This window comes from Mixophyes fleayi, chromosome 9 (assembly GCF_038048845.1).
Source record: "Mixophyes fleayi isolate aMixFle1 chromosome 9, aMixFle1.hap1, whole genome shotgun sequence".
NCBI classification, from domain to species: Eukaryota; Metazoa; Chordata; class Amphibia; order Anura; family Limnodynastidae; genus Mixophyes; species Mixophyes fleayi.
This window is the reverse complement of record NC_134410.1, coordinates 100,241,182-100,265,859: the sequence shown is the minus strand read 5'-3', so window position 1 is coordinate 100,265,859 and position 24,678 is coordinate 100,241,182. Positions and strand designations below refer to the sequence as shown.

At 41.0% G+C, this 24,678-nt stretch overlaps 2 protein-coding genes across 2 annotated transcripts in view; one reads left to right on the top strand and one right to left on the bottom strand.

Annotated features, from left to right (window-relative positions):
• PSMB7 (proteasome 20S subunit beta 7) overlaps positions 1-24,678 on the bottom strand; it is a 979,390-nt gene that overhangs the window by 451,911 nt on the left and 502,801 nt on the right. The window lies entirely within an intron of this gene.
• ADGRD2 (adhesion G protein-coupled receptor D2) overlaps positions 1-24,678 on the top strand; it is a 322,961-nt gene that overhangs the window by 264,445 nt on the left and 33,838 nt on the right. The window contains exon 26 of the mRNA XM_075184713.1: positions 18,101-18,192. Coding sequence (XP_075040814.1) covers positions 18,101-18,150 — 50 coding nt within the window. The 3' untranslated portion in view covers positions 18,151-18,192. The remainder of the gene's footprint in view (positions 1-18,100; positions 18,193-24,678) is intronic.

The following is a 24,678-nucleotide window of genomic DNA, read 5'->3' as shown; positions in this document are numbered from 1 at the left end:
TCCAGTGGGAGCTGGATGTTTCTTTGTTTCTAAGAAGGATAATGGACTAAGTCCTTGTATCGATTTCAGATGTCTTAACAAGATTACTATAATAACACCTATCCACTTCCTCTCATCTCTGTCCTCTTTGACCAACTTAAAGGTGCTACCATCTTCACCAAAATTTATCTCCGCAGCGCATACAATCTTATTTGCATCAGAGAAGGAGATGAGTGTAAGACGGCTTTCAATACCCATTCCAGTCATTACGAGTATTTGGTTATGCAGTTCGGCCTTTCTAACACACCGGCTGACTTTCAAGACCTCATTAATGAAGTTCTCCGGGAGTTTCTCGGCCAGTTCATTTTCGTATACTTGGATGACATATTAATATACTCCCACTCCTTGTCTCAGCACCGGGTCCATGTTCAACAAGTTCTTCAAAAACTACGGGATCATCATCTCTTTGCCAAACTTGAAAAGTGCGAGTTTGAAGTTCGGGGTGTATCATTCCTGGGATATATAATATCCTCTACCGGTTTCTCTATGAACCCAAGTAAAGTTCAGGTTATTTTGGATTGGGTGCGCCCCATTAATCTGAAAGCTGTCCAAAGATTCCTAGGTTTTGACAATTACTACCGCAGATTTATCAGAGTCTTTTCTGATTTAGTGGCTCTCATTGTTGCCCTTACCTGAAAGGGGGCAGATCCTGGTAATTGGTCCTCAGATGCTATCATTTCTGCTCCTGTCCTAAAACATCCTAACCCCGAGTTACCTTTCATCCTGGACGTTGATGCCTCCGACATTGGTGCTGGCGCTGTCCTATATCAGAAAGATCCTTGCGCCTTTTTCTTCCGCAAGTTCTTTGCTGCAGAGGCCAACTATGATGTTAGCAATCGGGAGCTCTTAGCCATCAAATGGGCTTTTGAAAAATGGCGTCCCTGGCTGGAAGGAACCAGCCGTGTTATCTCAGTCATCACTGACCATAAGAACCTCCAGTACATTGAATCTGCAAAACAGTTGAATCCTAGGCATGCCCGCTGGTCATTGTTCTTTACCCACTTCCGTTTCGTTATCACTTATAGACCAGATTCCAAGAATATCAAGACGGAAGTATTATCTAGAACAATGGATCCCAAACCTTTTCAAGGCACCCTTAGGGTCTCCATAATTTTTTCAAGGCACCCCTAAGCCAAAATAATTACCAATTAGCCCCCTGCATTACTTCCCACTGGCCCTGTCCGAGACACCCCTGTGAGATCAACAAGGCACCCCAGGGAGCCTAGGTACACAGTTTGGGAAGCACTGATCTAGAAGCTTTGTCTTTCATCATGCAGCATTTCCAAAACCGCTGCCTGTAATACCATCTTCTGTTATTCAAGTAGGGTTAGCCCAAAACTTGGGTATAAGCCTTCGCAGATTTCAAAAGTCTGCTCCCTCTGAGACACCCGCAAACCGCTTATTCGTGCCAGTTCACCTTCGAAAGGCTTTCCTCACTGAAGCCCACGAAATTAAGACAGTTGGACATCCTGGTATCTTTAAAACCAGAGAAAATCTCTCACATTCTGTTTGATGCCCACCATGTCTTCAGATGTTCGAGACTTTGTTGCGTCCTGTGAGATTTGTGCTAAAAACAAAACCTCTAGGGACAGCCCTTCGGGTCAACTTATGCCATTATCTGTCCCTACAAGACCTTGGACACACTTGTCTATGGATTTTATTGTGGATCTCCCATCTTCAGCAGGCCACAACACTATTTGGGTAGTGGTTGACCGGTTTAGTAAAATGTCTCACTTCATTCCGTTACCTAGACTTTCTAGTGTCCGGAGTCTAGCGTCACTTTTTGTCCAGCACATTTTTCAACTTCACAGCCTACCTTTAGACATTGTCTCTGATCGCAGCTCCCAGTTTGTTGCCCAATTCTGAAAGTCTTTTTGTGCAATCCTCGAAACTAACATCAGCCTTTCTTCAGCATACCATCCACAATCCAATGGACAAACTGAGAGGGTTAATTTATCCCTGGAGCAATTTCTACGCCTGTACTCTTCTGAATTCCACAACAACTGGTCGACTCTGTTACCATTGGCGGAATTTGCATACAACTATTCATGCCATTGCTCCACTCGTACCTCTCCATTTTATTGTAATTTTGATTTCACTTAACTCTTCTGGTGTCCCGGACATATGCACTACAGCTTATAACCTGAAAAGTATCTGGAGGAAAGTTCAGTCTGCCTTAAAGCGAGCCTCGTTTCAGTCCAAAATTGCCTCCGCCAATGGGCACTGCTTCTACCCCTAAATTATTTTTTATTACTGCCAGCATATCTGGTATGGGGTCATCCATGGACGGACTTCTCTGTCCATGTAGGCGTTTAGCTGATTGATATGGTAGGTGGGCCACCTTCTACAGGAGTTGTCCAATGATGCCACATAATTTACGCTAACTCTGCGCTCAACCGCGGCATATTATCCAGCCCAGAAGGCCTGAAACTTGTGTCCTACTGCCAGTTCACGTTCATGAGCATACTGATCATAATAATGGCATTGCCCGGCCTGCAGATTGTAGCTATTTATTCCAGCTAACCACATTAATTGCTGCAACCTAGTTCACAATTGCTCAACAAACTCCAACCTCAGGTTTACAGAATGTCCCTTCCCAACTTTCCCAGACTAAGTCTAACAGCCTGCGGATCTTCTGGCCATATACTAGCTCAAAGGCAGAGAAATCAGTAGAGTCTTTTGGCACTTTGCACTATGCGAATAGCAGCTGCTGCAATTACTTTTTTCCAATCTCCCTTCTCAGAGACTACATATACACAAAACGACTGCTTAAGAGTTCCATTAAACTGTTCTCAAAGCTCAAATCTTAGTTTGGAAATGGTATGGAGTAGTGCACATTGGTCTTACTCAAAATTTGTCCCACATTGCTTGGAGCAGTTCTCCCTAGAATTGCGTGCCCTGATCCATGACTTCTACTTGTGGGAATGCCCATATGTCTAAAATATCCAGAAGCTTAATATGTTCAGCATCTATGGATGCCAATACCACACCCTCTGGATATCTAGTAGCATACTCCAACACAGTCAGTATGAACTGCTGATTTTATATGTTGCAATAAAAGAAGTTTACTCATCACATTTTCAGCTACAGCAAGAATAAATTACACGGCTTAGTTTTAGTCCAATTTCTAAACTTTTTTTAATGATGGGTGTGTCTTAGAAAATTATGACATCACACACTGTTTTCTATACAAAGAAGCCACACATGAAAGTTACCACCATTGTCTCACGAATCTACATTCTTGAGCATGTGCAACAGCCATTTTGTTAAATAGTTCATTGCATTTATATAAGCTACTCTAAAACAAACGATATGAATAATAGCAAATACATATACAGTATATATATATATATATATATATATATATATATATATATATATATATAGAGGAATAAAGGAAACACGGTGCCACATAGTGTGTTACCACAATATGAATACGTAATATAGTGAGAGAAGATAAGGTGTGATAAGTCAGATGCACACTCAAGAATTGTAACAACTCTCCAATATGAAGGATGGAACCGAAAAGGTGATTAGAGATACACACACGTGACAGCACACTGTATCCAATGCCACAGATAAAATCACCAATAACCAATAACGCAGATATATGGTTATTGGTGATTTTATCTGTGGCATTAGATACAGTGTGCTGTCACGTGTGTGTATCTCTAATCACCTGTTCGGTTCTATCCTTCATATTGGAGAGTTGTTACAATTCTTGAGTGTGCATCTGACTTATCACACCTTATCTTCTCTCACTATATTACGTATTCATATTGTGGTAATACACTATGTGGCGCCGTGTTTCCTTTATTCCTCTATAGATTTTCCAGACTTACCTTCTGTTTTGGAACTGGCTGCCTCCTGTACATTGGACTTTGGGTGTATTTATCCCGCCTAGTGACTGTATACAGAATAGGGTTATGCGCCCCCTCTTTTGTGGTATCTGTTGTTTGCTAAAATATATATATATATATATATATATATATATATATATATATATATATATAGATATATATAATCATTATTGCAAATTCACTGCGCATAGTATTTATTATTGTAAATTTGACTTTAATACCCCACCTGGCATAATTTAGATATTAGGGTGCTCTGCGCTGCAGAATTAGTGGTGCTTTATAAATGATATGATGATGATCTATTATTTACTATGCACTTATCGTTGGGCAGAGTATACAGTCATGGCCAAAAGTTTTGAGAATGACACAAACGTTGGTTTTCACAAAGTTTGCTGCTTCAGTGTTTTTAGACATTTTTGTCATATGTTGCTATGGTATAATAAAGTAAAATTACAAGCATTTCATAAGTGTCAAAGGCTTTTATTGACAATTACATTAAGTTTATGTCAATATTTGCAGTGTTGACCCTTTTCTTTGAAGACCTCTGCAATTCGCCCTGGAATGCTGTCAATCAACTTCTGTGCCACATACTGACTGATGGCTGCCTATTCTTGCCTAATCAATGCTTGGAGTATTTCAAAATTTGTGTTTTTGTCCACAAACCTCTTGAGGATTGACCACAAGTTCTCAGTTGGATTAAGGTCTGGGGAGTTTACTGGCAATGGACCCAAGCTTTCGATGTTTTCATCCCTGAGCCACTTAGTTATCCCTTTTGCCTTATGGCAAGGTGCTTCATCATGCTGGAAAAGGCATTGTTCATCACCAAACTCTTCTTGGATGGTTGGGAGAAGTTGCTCTTGGAGGATGTTTTGGTACCATTCTTTATTCATGGCTGTGTTCTTAGGCAAAATTGTGAGTGAGCCCACTCCCTTGGCTGAGAAGTAACCCCACACATAAACGGTCTCAGGATGCTTTACTATTGGCATGACACTGGACTGATGGTAGCTCTCACCTTTCCTCTTCCGGACAAGAGTTTTTCCAGATGCCCCAAACAATCTGAAAAGGGATTCATCAGAGAAAATTACTTTACTCCAGTCCTCAGCAGTCCAATCCCAGTACCTATTGCAGAATATAAGTCTGTCCCTGATGTTTTTCCTGGAGAGAAGTGGCTTATTTTCTGGCCTTCTTGACACCAGGCCATCCTCCAAAAGTCTTCGCCTCAATGTGTATGCAGATGCACTCACATCTGCCTGCTGCAATTCTTGAGCAAGCTCTGCACTGGTGGTGCCCGATCTGGAGCTGAATACGGATACGGTTCCGCTGCTTGCTGGATGTTCTTGGGCGCTCTGAAGATTTCTTCACAACTATTGAACCTCTCTCCTTGAAGTTCTTGATGATTCGCTAAATGGTTGATTTAAGTGCAATCTTACTAGCAGCAATACCCTTGCCTGTGAAGCCCTTTTTGTGCAAAGCAATGATGACTACACGTGTTTCCTTGTAGTTAACCATGATTAACAGGGGAAGAACATTGATTTCAAGTACCACCCTCCTTTTAAAGCTTCCAGTCTGTTATTCTAACTCAATCAGTATGACAGAGTGATCTCCAGCCTTGTCCTCAGCAAAACTCTCACCTGTGTTAACGAGAGAATCACTGACCTGATTTCAGCTGGTCTTTTTGTGGCAGGGCTGAAATATAGTGGAAATATTGTTTTTGGGATAAAGTTAATTTTCATGGCAAAGAGGAACTTTGAAATTAATTGCAATTCATCTGATCACTCTTTATGACATTCTGGAGTATATGCAAATTGCCATCATAAAAACTGAGGCAGCAGAAATTGTGAAAAATAAATAATAATATTTGTGTTTTTCTCATAACATTTGGTCATGACTGTATGACAGGAGCCGAAAACAGAGCCTTCAAGCACCTTGTTTTACCATAAGTGTTTTTTGATGGGATGAATAAGGTAGATCTAAATGAATACTAGTAGTATGTGCTGTAATGCTGCCCTTGTGAATCAAACAAGGGGAATCAAACCTCATATATTTGCAAGTATATAAATATGTCATGTATAAAATATGTCATGTGTATCAATATGTTATGTATATAAATATGGATTGTATAAATAATACATATATGTTATATTAGTGAAGTGTAAAAAATATGACCAGACCATTCAGATTGGACAATAGCTGGCCTTCCCAGAGTATGTATAACTCATATTGCACTAGTAACATGCTGAAAAGAGTTAGGCATTGCAATAAGTTACAAAAAGTCCCCAAAATAGGGAATTTTGGTGTAAGAATGTACTACAACAAAGGCTTTAGAAGATTCTTGGGGAAAAGTGAAGAAGCCAAAATCGTGCAAGATGGCATTATCCTTGGGGCCTAAGTATGTTGAAAAGGACATGCACATAGGTTAACAAACCAAGCACTTTAAAGACAAGCACTGCTCCTTTTGTGGCTTAAGTGCTTAATTTGTTTGGGCCCCCACAAAAGCCAACATTTTGGTTGTTGGTTGTTCAATTTGGAGGCCAGATAGGGATGTTGACAAATAAATCATGGGCATTTGGATAACAGTGGTCATCCTCCTCAGTGATAGCCAATCATAACCCTCATCATCAACCTCATTGAAGATGTCTACATCAATTTCATATTTCTTTGAATATAGAAGATGCACCAAGTAGGTACCCATTAGGCAGCACATGTGACACATTGGAGAAGGTCAGCAGCAATGTATTGGAGAGGACCAGCACAAAATGCATTGAAGAGGGCCAGCAGTAAATGCATTGGAGATGGGACAGCAGTGGCAGTATTAGGGCTTGTTGGATGTACAGCGTCGGTATCAGTAGACAATATTTAAAAGATGACGAGACAATAAGGGCACAATGTTAAATGGTGCAAGATGGCTTTGAACTTGGGGTCACCCACCCAGGTGTGATACATACATGTGTTCGACAGCTACAGGATTGACATCATGTGATTGGTGGGCAGCAGAATAGACAGGTTTATAAAACTGACAATATAATGACATTGACAGTATTATTAGGTCAACAATTGAAATGTAGAAAGTATTTAGAGATGGGCGGGCTCGGTTCCCCGATATCTGAATCCTACCGAATTTAGGGTATCCGAGTACCGAGCCAAGTACGCTCGGTACTCTCCCGCCCTTTCAGTTTTGAAATCGAGGCAAAACGTCATTGTGACGTATTCGTTTTTCTGAGCTCGGATCTCGCGAGATTTAAAAAGCATAAATACCCGCCTTCACAGCAATCCATCGCCATTTGACAGGGAGAGAGCAGGGTTAGGTCACACTGGCTATATCAGCGCAGGGACAGTGATTGATTGTATTCAACAGCATTGAAAGCTTAATACCAGATTGTTACAGCAGTAAGAGGAGAAGAGAGGAGGGTTTTTTGTTCAGTTTCTGGCACTCCAAGTGCTATTGAGGTGTCCCCCATTATTTTGCAGAAATGTATCTGGCTGTGAAAAAAGTACTATATTGCAGCATTGTAAAAACAATACATTTAGCACTTCCATTTGCTTTTGGGGTGTCCCCCATTCTTTTGCAGAAATTTATCTGGCTGTTTAAAAAAGTACTATTGTGCAGCACTCTAAAAACAATACATTTAGCACTTCCATTTAGGGATGTGCATCGGCGACTTTTGAGGTCTCGTGTTTTGTGTTTTGGATCCGAATTTTCTCGATGTTTTGGGTTCGGATTTGTTTTGCAAAACACCTGCCGAAACGTTTTGGTTCGGATTTAAGGTTTTGGATTCGGATTTTTTTGGAAAAAAAAATAAAAAGTGTAAAAATCAAGTTTTTGGGCTTATTTTCACTCCTACGCTATTATTAACCTCAATAACATTCAATAACAATAATTTCCACTAATTTAAAGGCTATTCTGAACACCTAACACCTCACAATAATTTTTTTTTTTTAGTACAAAACGTTGCAACGAGGTATCTTTCTGGACTGCGTAGAGGAGTGTTCCCCACAATACAATTAAAAACCCATCAACTGGTCTGAATTACACCCAAAAATAGTATCTGGACTGCGTAGAGGACTGGCCACTGGCCACCACAATATAATATATAGAAAACCTTCAACAGGTCTGAATTACACCCAAAAATAGTATCTGGACTGCGTAGAGGACTGGCCACTGGCCACCACAATATAATATATAGAAAACCTTCAACAGGTCTGAATTACACCCAAAAATAGAATCTGGACTGCGTAGAGTAGTGGGCACTGAGCACCACAATAAAAAATATATAGAAAACCTTCAACAGGTCTGCATTACACCCAAAATAGTATCTGGACTGCATAGAGGACTGGCCACTGGCCACCACAATATAATATATAGAAAACCTTCAACAGGTCAGAATTACACCCAAAAATGGAATCTGGACTGCGTAGAGTAGTGGGCACTGGGCACCACAATAAAAAATATATAGAAAACCTTCAACAGGTCTGAATTACACCCAAAAATAGTATCTGGACTGCATAGAGGACTGGCCACTGGCCACCACAATATAATATATAGAAAACCTTCAACAGGTCAGAATTACACCCAAAAATAGTATCTGGACTGCGTAGAGTAGTGGGCACTGGGCACCACAATAAAAAATATATAGAAAACCTTCAACAGGTCTGAATTACACCCAAAAATAGTATCTGGACTGCGTAGAGGACTGGCCACTGGCCACCACAATATAATATATAGAAAACCTTCAACAGGTCTGCATTACACCCAAAAATAGTATCTGGACTGCATAGAGGACTGGTCACTGGCCACCACAATATAATATATAGAAAACCTTCAACAGGTCAGAATTACACCCAAAAATAGTATCTGGACTGCGTAGAGTAGTGGGCACTGGGCACCACAATAAAATATATAAAAAACCTTCAACAGGTCTGCATTACACTGCACATACGGCTGCTCCTCCATCCTCTCCATAATATACATGTTGGAGTTTCAGCGTGTGAAAACCTCTTGTTTTTGATAATGTCAGTGCATTTTGAATATTTTTCAATTTGCCCCACACCACTGAATGTACTTTATCTATGATACGCATCTATCTATCTTGACTGCGTAGTGTGGTGGCCCCGGTACACAATTTGGTACCGAGGCCACAATATAATTAAAAAACCCTCCACGGGTCAGAATTCCACAAAAAAAGGGTATGGACTGCGTAGTGTGGTGTGCCCGGAACACAATTTTTTACAGCGCCAACAATATAATTAAAAAATTGGGCATCAACTGTCACCGTTGTTTAATATCTGATACACCTAAATATGGACTGCACAGTGGAGTGGCCCCGGTAGTAAATTTGGTGCCGGGGCCACAATACCTCCTCCAACTTCCAAGTGTAGTGTTTATAAAGACAGACAGCGTCGAAGTGTTATTAGTTGACTTTCTTAACCCTAAAATTGTCCCTGTTGCAAATATTCGTGCAATGGACAGTTACTTTTTAATTGAAAGACTCAAGCTTTCAAGTGTAGTGTTTATAAAATATAAACAAAAATACAGTAGTTTTAGAGCACGTCAATACCTCTTGTTTTAAATTATGACAGGGCATTTTACTTTTGGTTTAATTTCTTGAATTTGTTTAAATTTGGTTTTACTTTTTGAACATGGCAAACGACTGTTGATTGGTCACATAATGCAAAAAAAAAAGTTCCAAGATGGAATTGTCCTTGGGCCCTCCCACCCACCCTTATGTTGTTGAAATAGGACATGCACACTTTAACAAACCAATCATTTCAGCGACAGGGCCTACCAAACAACTTTGGCTGAAATGATTGGTTTGTTTGGGCCTCCACACCAAAAAAGCTATTCATCTCTCCCTGTACAGACTAAACAGGCTCTACTGAGGCAAGATGCTGCCTCATCCTCAACCTCTGATTCCTCTCCCCCTACAGTGTGTACTTCCTCCTCATCACACATTATCAATTCGTCCCCGCTGGACTCCACAACCACAGGTCCCTCTGTACTATCTGGAGGGCAGTGCTGTACTTCATTGAGGAATTGATTATTCATTTTTATAAACATCATTTTTTCAACGTTATGAGGAAGCAACCTCCTTCGCCGCTTACTGACCAGGTTCCCCGCTGCACTAAAAACTCTTTCCGAGTACACACTGGAGGGGGGACAACTCAGGTAAAATAGAGCCAGTTTGTACAGGGGCTTCCAAAATGCCTTTTTTTCCTGCCAGTAACAATATGGACTGTCTGACATGTCTACTTGGATGGTGTCAGCAAAGTAATCATCCACAATTTTTTCTATTGTGACAGCATCCAATGCAGCGAGAGTAGACATGTCTGCAATGGTTGGCAGGTCCTTCAGTCCGGACCAGATGTTATCAGCATCCTCGCCAGCGCCTCTTTTGGGAAAACTGAGCTATTTCCTCGCAGCCATAGATGTGGAAGAAAATGAGGGTGGAGCTGTTGGCATGTCACGGTCCTCTTCAGAGGACAATCTCCTGACCAGCAGGTCTTTGCACCGCTGTAGACTTGTGTCCGCCGGAACCAGAGACACAACATACGCTTTAAACCGAGGATCGAGCACGGTGGCCAGAATGTATTCCTCTTACTTTAAAAGAGTGACCACCCTCAGATCCTGGCAAAGCGTACGAAGGGCTACATCCACAAGAGCTACATGCTTGGTGGAATCGCAATGGCTTACCAGCTCCTCCCTCACTTTCTCCAGCTGCTTCTGCAACAGCCTGATCAGGGGAATGACCTGACTCAAGCTGGCAGTGTCGGAACTGACTTCTCGTGTGGCAAGTTCAAATGGCTGCAGAACCTTGCACAACACGGAAATCAGTCTCCACTGCGCTTGACTGAGGCGCATCCCCACTCCTTTGCCTATGTCGTAGGTGGCTGTGTAGGCCTGAATGGCCTTTTGCTGCTCCTCCATCCTCTGCAGCATATAGAGGGTGGAGTTCCAGCGCGTCACAACCTCTTGTTTGAGGTGATGGCAGGGCAGGTTCATGCTTTTTTGATGTGCCTCTAGTCTGCGGTAGGCACTGGCTGAATGCCGAAAGTGTCCAGCAATTTTGCGCGCCACCGCAAGCATCTCCTGCACACCCCTGTCACTCTTGAGGTAATGCTGCACCACCAAATTAATGGTGTGGGCAAAACATGGGACGTGCTGGAAATTGCCCATATTTAATGCCCGCACAATGTTACTGGCATTGTCTGACACCACAAATCCCCATGAGAGTCTAAGTGGGGTAAGCCACTGGGAGATAATTTCCCTCAGTTTCTCTAATATGTTGTCAGCATTGTGCCTCTTATTAAAGCCTGTAATACACAATGTTGCCTGCCTTTGCACGAGCAGCCATTTTGTAGATGCTGCTACTGATGCAGCTGTTGTTGTTGCTGCGGAAGGGAATGCATCTACCCAGTGGGCTGTCACAGTCATATAGTCCTTCGTTTGCCCAGAACCACTTGTCCACATGTCCGTGGTTAAGTGGACAGTGGGTACAACCGCATTTTTTAGAGCACTGAGGACACTTGATCGTACTTCTCTGTACATTTTTGGAATCGCCTGCCTAGTGAAGTGGAATCTCGACGGGATTTGGTACCGGGGACACAAAACCTCCATCAACCCTCTAAATCCCACTCCACTGATGGCGGACACCGGGCGCACGTCTAACACCAACATTGCAGTTACAGCCGCAGTTATACGCTTTGCAATAGGGTGACTACTATCGTATTTTGTGGTCATGGCAAACGACTGTTGGACGGTCAATTGTTTTGTGAAAGACTTAGCGGTCTTACGACTTCCCCTCTGGGAAGATGACCGACTAACAGCAGCAACAGCAGCAGTGGCAGTAGAAGGCGTACCGCTGCAGGATTCCTCGGATGAATCCCGTATTGAGGAGGGCTCAGTCTGGCTGCTGACTTGGGCTGCAGGACTGAATCTGATGGAGATTGTGGAGGAAGTTGACGAGGAGGGTGTTGCTGGTGGGTATCCAACTGGACCACGGGATTTAGGTGTCCCTGTACCGATGAGGGTCCTAGCCCCAGTTCCTGAACTAACCACTGAACTATGAAGGTTATTCAGGTGACGTATAAGGGAGGATGTTCCTAGGTGGGCAAGATCCTTACCCCTGCTTATTTGAGCTTTACATAAGCTACATATGGTCATACATTGGTTGTCTGGATTTGGATAAAAATAACTCCAGACCGAAGAGGTGCATTTTTTGGTCTTCTGACCAGGCATGACGATAGGCTTTTTCATCCAATGGACATCAGCTGTTTCCCCCCCTGGTGCCTCATTTACAATAACCACATCACCATCCTCATCATCAAGTTCCTCCACAGCGCCAGCTACATCATCAATAGTCTCCTCCCGAGCCACCTCTTCCCGTACAGTGATGGGAAGGTCAGGCTTCACAACCACCAACACCCTTGGACTCGCCTTGGGGATTTGTGATAATTTCTCTTTAGAAGGCAGAGTTGTTTGCTGTTTTGTTGCTGACAGCATAACTCTCTTCAATTTTTTGTAGGGGGGGGGAGGAGGAGGAGGGCTAAGATCCGTGGGTGAAGCTGAACCACTAGTCATGAACACGGGCCAGGGCCTAAGCCGTTCCTTGCCACTCCGTGTCGTAAATGGCATATTGGCAACTTTACGTTTCTCCTCAGATGATTTTAAGTTTCTCTTTTTGCTACTTTTTCTTAACTTGGGCTTTTTGGATTTTACATGCCCGGTACTACAAGATTGGGCATCGGGCTTGGAAGACGATGTTGATGGCATTTCATCGTCTATGTCATGACTAGTGGCAGCAGCTTCAGCATTAGGAGGAAGTGGGTCTTGATCTTTCCCTACTTTATCCTCCAAATTTTTGGTCTCCATTATATGTAGCACAAGATACTGCAGAATGTGTGAACTTGGTAATATTGCAGTACCAATGGACTTATACTGCTGGATTGGTTTTGCAAATTTGGTTATAATTACTTTTTTTTTAAAATTTTTTATTTTAATATTTTTTATAACTTTTTTTTTATTTTTTAAAAACTTGGGAATAATGGGGAAATAACTATGCCCTTAGAAGCACAGAGCACAGGACACAGCACCACTGGACTGAACAGGACACAGCACAGGACCCAGCAGCACTACGGAACTCAGCAGGACAGAGCACAGGACACAGCACCACTGGACTGATACTGCAGAATGTGTGAACTTTGTAATATTGCAGTACCACTGGACTTTTACTGCTGAATGTGTGAACTTGGTAATATTGCAGTACCAATGGGCTTATACTGCAGGATTGGTTGTGCAAATTTTGTGGTAATTAAAAAAAAATTAAATTAGTTTTTGGTATTTTTTTAAATAACTTTTTTTTATTTTTTTAAACACAGGGGAATATTGGGGAAATAACTATGCCCTTAGAAGCACAGAGCACAGGACACAGCACCACTGGACTGAACAGGACACAGCACAGGACCCAGCAGCACCACTGACCTCAGAAGGACAGAGCACAGGACACAGTACCACTGGACTGAGCACAGCACAGCACAGCACTGAACTGAACAGCACGAGATATAGCAGGACAGAGGACCACCTAACACATCCTCCCTCTACCCTGATCAATGCCCGAGTGAAGATGGCGGCGACTAGCGGGGAATTTATAGGATCCGAGTATCGCGAGATCCGTCAACGGGATTATGAGTCAGAGCCTCGGTTTCAGATTTGAATTTGGCGCCAATACCCGGATCTGTCTCGGATCCGACTCGGATCGGCAACGTTCGGGTGGGCTTGGATTTCATAAATCCGAGTGCGCTCATCTCTACTTCCATTTGCTTTTGGGGTGCCCCCCATTCTTTTGCTGAAATTCATCTGGTGTGCAAAAAGTACTATATTGCAGCAGTGTCAAAATCAATTTTTAGCACTACAAGTGCTTTGGGCTCAGAATGGATTCAAAACAGTCCACATATGAGCAAAATGAGCAACCAGGTTCTGTCACCAGTCCTGATGGTAGTGTTCCCAGTACGTCATCTGGGAAAGGCGATGTCAAAGTACACCGTCTTTTGAAATCAGCCAAAAAAACACACACCAAAACTGTAACTGAGGAAAAGTTAACTGCCGATAAAAAAAAAAATTGCGAACATGCCATTCTACACACACAGTGGCAAAGAGAGAATGAGGCCTTCGCCTTTCTCTATTAGTGGCAGATCCAAAAATGTTACCGAGCCTACAAGTGGTGCACTACTACTGTTACGCATCAAAGCCGAGCTGCAAGATAACAGTAAGGCATTAGAGGATAATGTTTGCTCTGAATCAGAAATGACACCAATCCCTGTGGAGAGTCCATCCAACAGTGGGATGTCTAATCGTGAGCATTCTGTTATTGTACCCATTAAGAAGGGCCCTTTCAGCAGTTCTGCTGATGTGTGCCTGAACAGCCCAAGTGTAGCCTGTGATACACCAATTGAGGATGCCACTTTTGAATTAGAAGAGGATGAGGGGGAGATTTGTGTTGGCGACGAGGGCACTAATGATGATGTTGATGATTATGATGCAGACAGATACCAAATTGCCTTTCTCAATTTCTATTTATATTCTTGACTCTATAACGGCTGAATAGTTTTCTATTTTACTCCTAGTGGAGAGTGGGTCTGATGCAGAGAGATACCAAACTACCGTGGTCCATTTATTTTTACTTTCTAATTCCACAGTCTATGTAGGCTGTTTTTTTCGATTCAACTACAAGTGGAGGGTGTAATATATTATTATTTATTAATTATTATTAATATTTATTTTTAGGGCGCCACTAGGTATCCGTAGCGCCGTACAGGGACAGACAGAAACGGTACAGGGTGAGACAGCACGGAACAGTTAACAAAAAGCACAGTAACTCAAAAGCTCAAAGTACAGCTAGATGAAAGGTGAGAGCCCCCGGGGGTAGAGAGAGGGGTAGAAGGGCCTCACTGAAGAGACAAGGAGCTGGAGAGCAGAGTTAAGGTGGTGGATAACAGGAAAGACGGAAAACACCCAAAGACGATGGCTACATTGCAAATAATCAAAGATGGAGGAGGTAGACAACCAGGTTTGTCTGTATAATTTGCAGGCAAGTGTTCGCGTTAAGGACGGCCTACCAGGGATTAAACTGTTTTTTGGATAATTTATTAGCTTTAGAATTACCTCCCTTATCCAAGAAACTTATTGAGCACTAAATTAGGTTATTTTAGGCCAAAAATTTTTATTTTTTTCAAAAATGGCAAAACAAAACCAAACAAAACCAAAACACGCAATAGCGGTTTTGCAAAACCAAAACCAAAACCAAAACACGAAGGTAATCCAGATCCAAAACCAAAACATGGGTTCAGTGACCATCTCTAAAAGTATTTATTAGGTTGACAATTCAAATGTAGACAGTATTATCCCTAACCCTGTCCCTATCCCTAGCCCTTACCCTATCCTAACCCTATAATAATACTGTCGACATTTGAATTGTCTACCTAATCATACTGTCCACCATGTGAATTGGTGACATAATAATATTGTTGAAACCTGAATTGTTGACTGATACAAAGGCTGATAGACCAAGGTCAAAACGAAAACTAGTGAAAGATGGAATTGTCTGTGTGACCCATATGTTAAAAAGGACATTCACATAGTTTAAGAAAACAAAGCACTTCAGCAACAGAGGCTTTCACTTTTGTGACTGAGGTACATAATTTTTCTAGGCCCCCACAAAAGAAAACATTTTGGTTGTTGGTTGATGAACTGGACAGTATAGATAGCAGTTTTTTTTTCTTTTACAAATTACTAATGGTCATTTGGCTAACAGTGGTCATCATCCTCTATGTTGATGACCATGTCATTACCCTCATCATTGATGTCATGATCATCATCATAACACAATATTAATTCATCACCATATGCTCTTGGTAATTGGCAGCAAAAACAGTATTCTCATACAATTTGTAGTTCATTTTGATGAACATCAATGTTTCTACATTTTTGGGAAGTAGTCTCCTTAAACAATCACTCATGTTCCCGGCTGCTTTAAACACTCTTTCTGTGGACACTGGAGGGTGGACAGCTTAAGTGCACCACAGCTAGTGTGTACAAAGCACTCCAAATTTCCTTTTTTCTCTCCCAGAATTTAAATTTACTGTCTGAGATGCTAATGTCTACTTTATCAATAAAATAATCCTCCACCATTCTACTAACTATCAGAAAAGGAATTTTTTTCTGACAGTAGCTTATGGATGAGAAGCTGAAGCAGGGAATGTGTCATATGTGACTTGAGCCGACAGATTGTTCACAAAGAGCTGTTTACATCTGTGTAGATTTGTGTCATTCTGAAATAAAGACTTGACATATGACTTGTTTTTTCATGTAGCACACAAATACTTGATAGCTTATTTGTACACTGACATTTAAAGTTGATATTTGTGTGCTACATGAAAAAACAGTCAGTATTTAACTTATGTGCAACACAGAATACTAATTTGCACCCCTTGCATTGTAACATGGTTTTGTCCAGGAGAATGAAATAAGAAGTTTCTCAAGTTAAGATCCTTAATGAATCAGGACCGTTTTCATCAACTTTCTACCTGCATTACCTTTTTAATACTAGAAGTAGTAACAGTAGTACTACTGCCAGTACTGGTACTGGACTGCTCCTAATCTGTACAGTGATGCTTGGTTGCCAAGAGGAGTAATGCTACTTGAACAGATTGGAGCTACTTGTAGATGCCTGTTACCACACCAGGGGAATGCCCAATGAGACAGGGAAAGGAAGGAATGTTATCTTACAATTTTTATGAAACTGCTCCACAATATACTTCTAGCAAGCAACTTTTATATTTTATTGGGGGGCTTCTGCTGCTCTGAGTCAAAGACAAGAATATCCTCTTTACTTTTATGGGGTGTGTAGCTGCTGCTGACTCTCACAACCAAAACCCCTTTTTTAATATGGATGTCACTGACTGACCCTTCCAAAATGTACAAGTATTGAAAAATATAAAATATTAGAATATATAAAAAATTTTGGGGTGTGTAGCTTCTGCTGACCCTCACGCGCCATCACCCTTTTTTTAATATGGATTTCACTGAATGAACCTTCCAAAATTGACAAGTATTGAAAAAAAGAAAAGATTAAAATATACTGTACTACTTAGTTCAGAATGATAGTCTGTATATACTGTCTAATATTATTAGACAGTATATGCAATGCATTAACAACAACCAGTAGCCACTAGTCCGTGTACATCTATTAAAGATTGAAATTAAAAGCAATTGATCAGCAAACTATTCTAGTTGACTAATATCTATAGAACTGCTCTACAATAACGGCAGTATTCTCTTGCTTTCTATGTCTACCCTGAAAGCTATTTTCTGAGCAGTGCGCTGCAGCTAACCTTCTCCCTACACTCTGTCTGTTCTTAAATTGCACCTGAGAAAACGAGGGAGGACTATAAATACAGAAGATAGCGATCCAAAACTTGCAAGAATTTTGCAAAAAGAAATTCCCGGAAATGACGTTTGGCCTTGTTTTGAGATCCCCAACGTCGGATCTACTCGGATTTCAACCGATCCAAACTGCTCATTTCTAATATATACACACACACATACACATCCTTGTCAGGGCCCAGAGCACAATGAAAACTGTCCCTTCACAGTCCAATCAGTTATTGCACATGAGGTTCAATGATCCAATTTTGAGAAGCTTTCTACCTCTTCCTCTCTCATCTTGCATGCTATTTCAGTCATGTACAACATATTAACGTTCTTAATACTCCCCTTCCTCTATTTTGTTTAAGGAATTATGAGCAACTGTCTATGATAAGCAATGGCTGAGAATGATGGAAAATACATTTACCTCTCACATTGGCAGCAGATCCCAATAGTGTAACTAGATGGCACAATTTATGTCTTCACAAGTTTAGATTGCAGCTTGACAATAATGGCCAAGGAAATCTCTGCATGTAACTCCTCCTTCCCCTATCCTTTCTCACTTTTTCCTCTCTTTATTTCATACATAATTTTAACTGTGTGAGCTCATGCCATCATTAATAGAAAGTACAAATGACAGCTCTTCCAGGTTTTATTATCAAGGTCCCCAATGGTTTGGGACACCTGGTTTGATACGGTTGTGATGCCTGCTTTACTTGCATATTGACAGGTTGTTTATTGAAAAATGCCGGCAACTCTTTTTCTTCTTTTTTTTCTATTTTAGGAAAAATTGAAATTTCATTCAATGAAGGTGGAAGTAGGACTTTGAAGTGATGTTTTTATTCTTGCCACCGAGTACATTTCCATCCTGGAAAAGTAAGCAAATCCATTTTCTCAGCAGCAATTACCAGTAGCGGAATGTCCACAAGGTGCATTTCCATATATGTGTTAGGTTTCCAAAAAGATTGCAATAATTTTGCTTATTAAAAAAGTGATTGTGCGTCGTTGTTTTTGCAGTTTTGGATATTACCTTTCTACATTGTTGCACAAGAAAAGTATTGCAGATATAAGCAAGCTTGACTTGGTTGATCATCAGAAATAGTAAACAAAAACATACATAAGGAAAAAAATGGCAAAGGGATAGGTATGAGGTCGGGCTAAAGGATGAAGATTTTCTGGGCAAGGGGCAGTTGCTGGAGGCCCCCCAGGTGAGAAATCTATGCTCACATCAGGCTAGAATATAAAAATTGCTTCCTGGGGAGTCACTCTATTAAAGTAATTTTATTGTTTACAAATAAGCATTGCCCAAGCGATTGTGTTGTGTTTCCAAGGCACAAAGTAATTTATTTTAGCAGATGCAAAATGTAACAATTCAATACATGATTATAACACAGTACAGCCAATACCAAAAGATAAATACATACTGCTGCGTTCGCTTGCGCTAGCTGCGCTCCCACTGGTACCAGAGGACAGTATTTCACTCCAGAATACTGTGGTCAGAGAATGACTGAAGCCAGTGGGAGTACAGCTATATTATATACACTCAGTGTTACAGAGAGAACAATGCAGATGACGTGGCTTGCTTCTATAGGTCCAGACTTCAGGTGGGTCCAGTGTAAACAGGTCATAGGCTAGTTCAAACAACCCCCTCTAAGGCCGAGGGTCAATATTCCAGATGATTCTCCCGCCCAGAAACCATTTTAAGCTAGTCTATTTACACATTACAGTCAGTATAACTTTAAGTATTTATTCCCTAACCTCACTAACTAGAGTATGCAATATGCGATCTCTTCGGCGAAAGAACCGGACAACTGCTGATGAATAGGGGATTAAAATGATACCAGACATGACACATTTCCTATTACCTGAACCTTAAATAACACTAAAGTGTACATATAATCATAATATATAAACTAATAATAAACTAAATACTATCTGCTCATAAATTACTGTGGCTTGGAATCAATATAAATATGAAATATATAAATAACTAAATGTTGTAGTGCGAGTGTGTGCGTGCGTATTTTACCGCGTGATCGCACCATGCCACGTGTAGCGTGGCATACTGAGTGCAATCGCACGATAAAACAATATTAACCAATATACTTTCATTCATCCAATTATACGACTTCGACAACTCCAACTCACATGATTAGTTTTTAATTAATTGTTGATACCTACTTTGGATAGGGATGGATTCCAGCTGCCCACTAAGGATGATCTGGCAGCAGTTACAATGTTTCATGTTACGCTATGTGTCCGGCTGCAATATCCTTTTTTATTTTCTATTTTGTTATGATTATATTAGAGCTATCTTTGATGCATTATCATTGCTGAGCGTGCTTTAAATGTATCTACATTGTCAAGGCAAAGGTTAGCCAGCTAGAAGCAACCTAACAATATGGAATCTACCACTCATATATTTAAGTGTATGCATTTTCTTCTCGTATGAATAGTTTCTTTAGGTTTTACTGTCTGTTGGAGAAAAAAGAAAATTGCTGCAAGTGGGTCATGTTTCCTTTAAAGTGTACCTAAACTCTTTCAAATTCTTCAAAATGAATGTGCATTTTTGTAATGGAATCATGGAACTGTAATACATTTGCATAAGTGATATGCATATATATTTACATCTGTATACACAGCACACAATGCCCTGTTCATTTTAATGTATGGCTGGTTGACATCCTAAAATGATTTGAGGAGATAAAGCATGAGCGTGAATAGATGGGTTACATTAGCATAGACTAGGGAATGTAAAAGCTAGACACGAACGAGACATTATGTTTGTATTACTGAAATTATGTTTGTATTACAGTGTAGCGTAGTATCTATCCATCCTCTATCTATCTACACACATACATTTAGATGTGTGTGTGTGTATTTATATATATATATATATATATATATATATATATATATATATATAAACAAGAAAGGGAGGCACCAAACATAGTTTGATTTTGATACCATGAATTGAAAATATATAATAATAATTTTTGTGAATGACCGCGTAGCAAATGACAAAAATTGTAGAGCTTATCTGGTAGGAGTTCCCGTTGCTCCTCAGTGATGATACATGCAGCTAGTCAGATTCATTTCATGCTGAAACTAGAAAAAAATAAGGAATATCATAGTGCAGTACATTTGTAACAGTCAGGTACTTCTCATGAAGATAACCTTATGTATAAAACATTTATTAGAAATATTCCAGTATAAAGCAAATCAATGCCCGTACATTAAAACATAAATAGAAAGCTTATCTGAAATCTAGGTCTCTCAATCAGATGACCCCGGGAGGAGGCTCACTGGCCAGGAAAGCAAATTCCACAGTAATCTGAGATGATTTAGAATCTCATGTAATCTCTTGATGCGTTTCGTCAAACTGACTTTATCAGAATGTTAACAGTAACACAAGGACAAGTCCTTCCTTAAATAGTCCAAACAGTCAATCCCTAGAAGGCATTAGTATGTGTAGACTCGCGACAAAACAAAAAGCTCCATATGCCGGTCTGCTTATTTCCGCCCAAAGACGATGACATCACTTACGCCCTCACTATATATATATATATATATATATATATATATATATATATATATATACATAATGTGTGCTGTCTTGTTTTTGATGTTAACAATCGAAGAACAGTTTATACAACCTCGAAGTCGTGTATGTCAGCATCAAAATAAATATATATATATATATATATATATATATATAGGTAGATAGATATATCTTCAGTCATTCTACACATCACAAGAACCCTAGGACTCAACCAAAGACAAACATATTACCATGTATCTCACGTATAAATGTCAGCCGCCTGCCTCGCCAATCAGGTGTGCGGGTGAGCCGATAGTTAGAATCACTATCCTCTTCCTTTTATAACGGAGCTTTTCAACCGCATCCATGGCACCCAAATTTTCACTAAATTAGACCTCAGGGGAGCCTACAAATTAATTCGGATTCGCCAAGGTGATGAATGGAAGACCGCTTTTAATAATGGGGATGGGCACTACGAGTACCTTGTTTTGCCCTTTGGACTTTGCAATGCCCCGGCGGTCTTTCAGGAATTTATTAATTAAATCTTTAGAGACTTGTTATATTCATCAGAGGTTGTCTACCTCGACGACATATTGATCTTTTCTCAAGACATTTATTTGCATCAAAAGCATGTCAAGGCAGTCCTATCCGATCTCCGAGAGAACCGCCTGTATTATAAGTTGGAAAAATGCCTTATTAAACAATCACAAGTACCTTTCCTCGGATACTTAATTTCTGGTGTGGGGTTGCAGATGGATGCCAAGAAAGTGAGGGCTATTCTTAATTGGCCTCAACCCTCCAGCCTTAAAGCCACTCAATGTTTCATCGGTTTCTGCCATTATTACCAACAGTTCATCAAGAACTTTTCCTCCTTAATCGCACCTATCACTTCTCTCAGTCACAAATGGTGACATGCTAAAGACTGGCCTCAAGAGGCAATTTCTGCCTTTAAACTAGAGATGGGTGGGCTCGGTTCCCCGAGATCCGAATCCTACCGAATTTAGCCTATCCGAGTACCGAGCCAAGCACTCTCCCGCCCGTTCGGATTCGAAATCGAGGCAAAACGTCATTGTGACGTATTCGTATTTCTGAGCTCAGTTCTCGCGAGATTTGAAAAGCATAAATACCAGCCTCCACAGCAATCCATCGCCATTTGACAGAGGAAGAAAGCAGGGTTAGGTCACACTGGCTATATCAGCGCAGGGACAGAGCAGTAATTGGACACATTATTGTTTCTATTCAATACCATTCTAATCTTAATACCAGTTGTTACAGCAGTAAGAGGAGGATAGAGGAGAGTTTATGATCAGTTTCTGGCACTCCAAGTGCTTTTGGGGTGTTCCCCATTCTTTTGCATTAATTTTTCTGGCTGTCAAAAGTCCTGTTTGTCAGCAGTCTATAAAAATAATATTTAGCACTCCAAGTGCTTTTGGGGTGTCCCCCATTCTTTTGCATTAATTTTTCTGGCTGTCAAAAGTCATATTTGTCAGCAGTATCTAAAACAATTTGTAGCACTACAAGTGCTTTATGATTAGAATGGATTGAAAGCAGTCCACATATGAGCAGAATGAGCAACCAGGTTCTGTCACCAGTCCTGATGGTAGTGTTTCCAGTACGTCATCTGGGAAAGGCAATGTCAAACTACACAGTCTTTTGAAATCAGTCAAAAAAACAAACACCCAAATTTTTTCTACCGTGTTGAAGAGAAAAAGAAGTGTAACTGAGGAAAAGTTAAGTGCCGATAAAAAAAACATTGCCAACATGCCATTCTACACACACAGTGGCAAAGAGAGAATGAGACCTTCTCCTTTCTCTATTAGTGGCAGATCCAAAAATGTTACCGAGCCTACAAGTGGTGCACTACTACTGTTACGCGTCAAAGCCGAGCTGCAAGATAACAGTAAGGCATTAGAGGATAATGTTTGCTCTGAATCACAAATGACACCAATCCCTGTGGAGAGTCCATCCAACAGTGGGATGTCTAATCGTGAGCATTCTGTTAGTGTACCCATAAAGAAGGGCCCTTTCAGCAGTTCTGCTGATGTGTGCCTGAACAGCCCGAGTGTAGCCGGTGATACACAAATTGAGGATGCCACTATGGAAATAGAAGAGGATGAGGGGGAGATTTGTGTAGGCGACGAGGGCACTAATGAGGATGTTGATGAGGATGAGGTTGTTTGTGTAAGTCCTGCACCAATGGCAGCAATTCAGGCACGTGACAAGAAAAAGGCCATTGTCATGCCAGGCTATAAAACCAAAAAATCCACTTCTTATGTGTGGAATTATTTCTACCCCAATCCAGACAACAACTGTATAGCCATTTGTAGTGTATGTCAAGCCACAGTCAGTCGAGGGAGGGACCTTAACCATCTTGGAACCTTGTCTATGTTACGCCATTTGATGAGAGTTCATGGCAAAGTGTTGGGAAAAGCTGAAAGTTCTTCCAAAAAAACTACAAGCACTCCATCATCAGCTAGGACCCTCCGCTCACCGACATCCCGACGACTGCAAAATACACCCACCACACCATGCTCATCAAATTCCTCAGTAGCACTCGGAGTTAGCCCTGCATCCCGCTTATTAAGGCTGGGTGACTCCTGCACTATTATTGATTCCTCTGAAGTAAGCATTAGTCCCACTGCTGCTGCTGTTGCTGCTGCTGGGGGTGAATCGTCAGCCCAGAGGAAGGCCAAGAAAAAGAGCAGTCCTACATTTCAACAATTAACTGTGATACAATCATTTGCTAGGGGAAGCAAATATGAGAGCAGTCACCCAGTCACCAAGTGAATCACAGACACCATGGCTGCCATGTTAGTGTTAGATCTGCGTCCAATATCCACAATAAACGCAGCTGGTTTTTCACACTTAATTGAGGTTTTGTGTCCGTGTTACAGAATTCCATCGTGACACCATTTTTCCTGTAAAGCTATTCCACAACTATACCAAAAAGTGTATATAAATGCAGAGATTGCGCTGAAAAATGCCATTCTGTCCACTGTCCTCTTAACCACAGATATGTGGACAAGTGGAAGTGGTCAAACCAAAGACTATATGACTGTGACAGACAACTGGGTTGGTCATTCACCTTCACCAGCAGGAACAGCAGCAGCATGTACACCACTACGTAACATTTGTCACAGGCAGGCCACTCTTTGTATCACCGGCTTCACTAATAGGCATACAGCTGACAATTTGTTACGCAAACTAAGAGATGTGATTAATACATGGCTTATACCACTTGGACTCTCCCCAGGATATGTCATTTCTGATAACGCCAACAATATAGTGCAAGCATTACATCATCATCATCATCAACATTTATTTATATAGCGCCAGCAAATTCCGTAGAGCTTTACAATTAGGAACAGACATTAATAATACAATACTGGGTAATACATACAGACAGAGAGGTAAGAGAACCCTGCTCGAAAGCTTACAATCTATAGGACAATGGGAGTTAGAAACACAAGGGCATGTGCTACATCATATTGCACAATGGACCAGCCAGACTGCAAAGGTAAAAGTACTGAGTGGGCTGTGTGTGTTGCAATGTTGGTCAGAAGGTTGTTGTCTTGTGTTAGCAGTGTAGAGGATGGTAATAGGGTAATCTAGGGAAATTAAGATGATGGTTGAGGAATATCATAACCTTGTCTGAGGAGGTGGGTTTCCAGTGAACGCTTGAAGGTTTGAAGACTAGAGGAAAGTCTTACTGTGCGAGGGAGGGAATTCCACAAAGTAGGTGCAGCCCGGAAAAAATCCTGTAACCGAGAATGGGAGAATGTGATGAGAGTGGAGGAGAGACGTAGATCTTGTGCAGAATG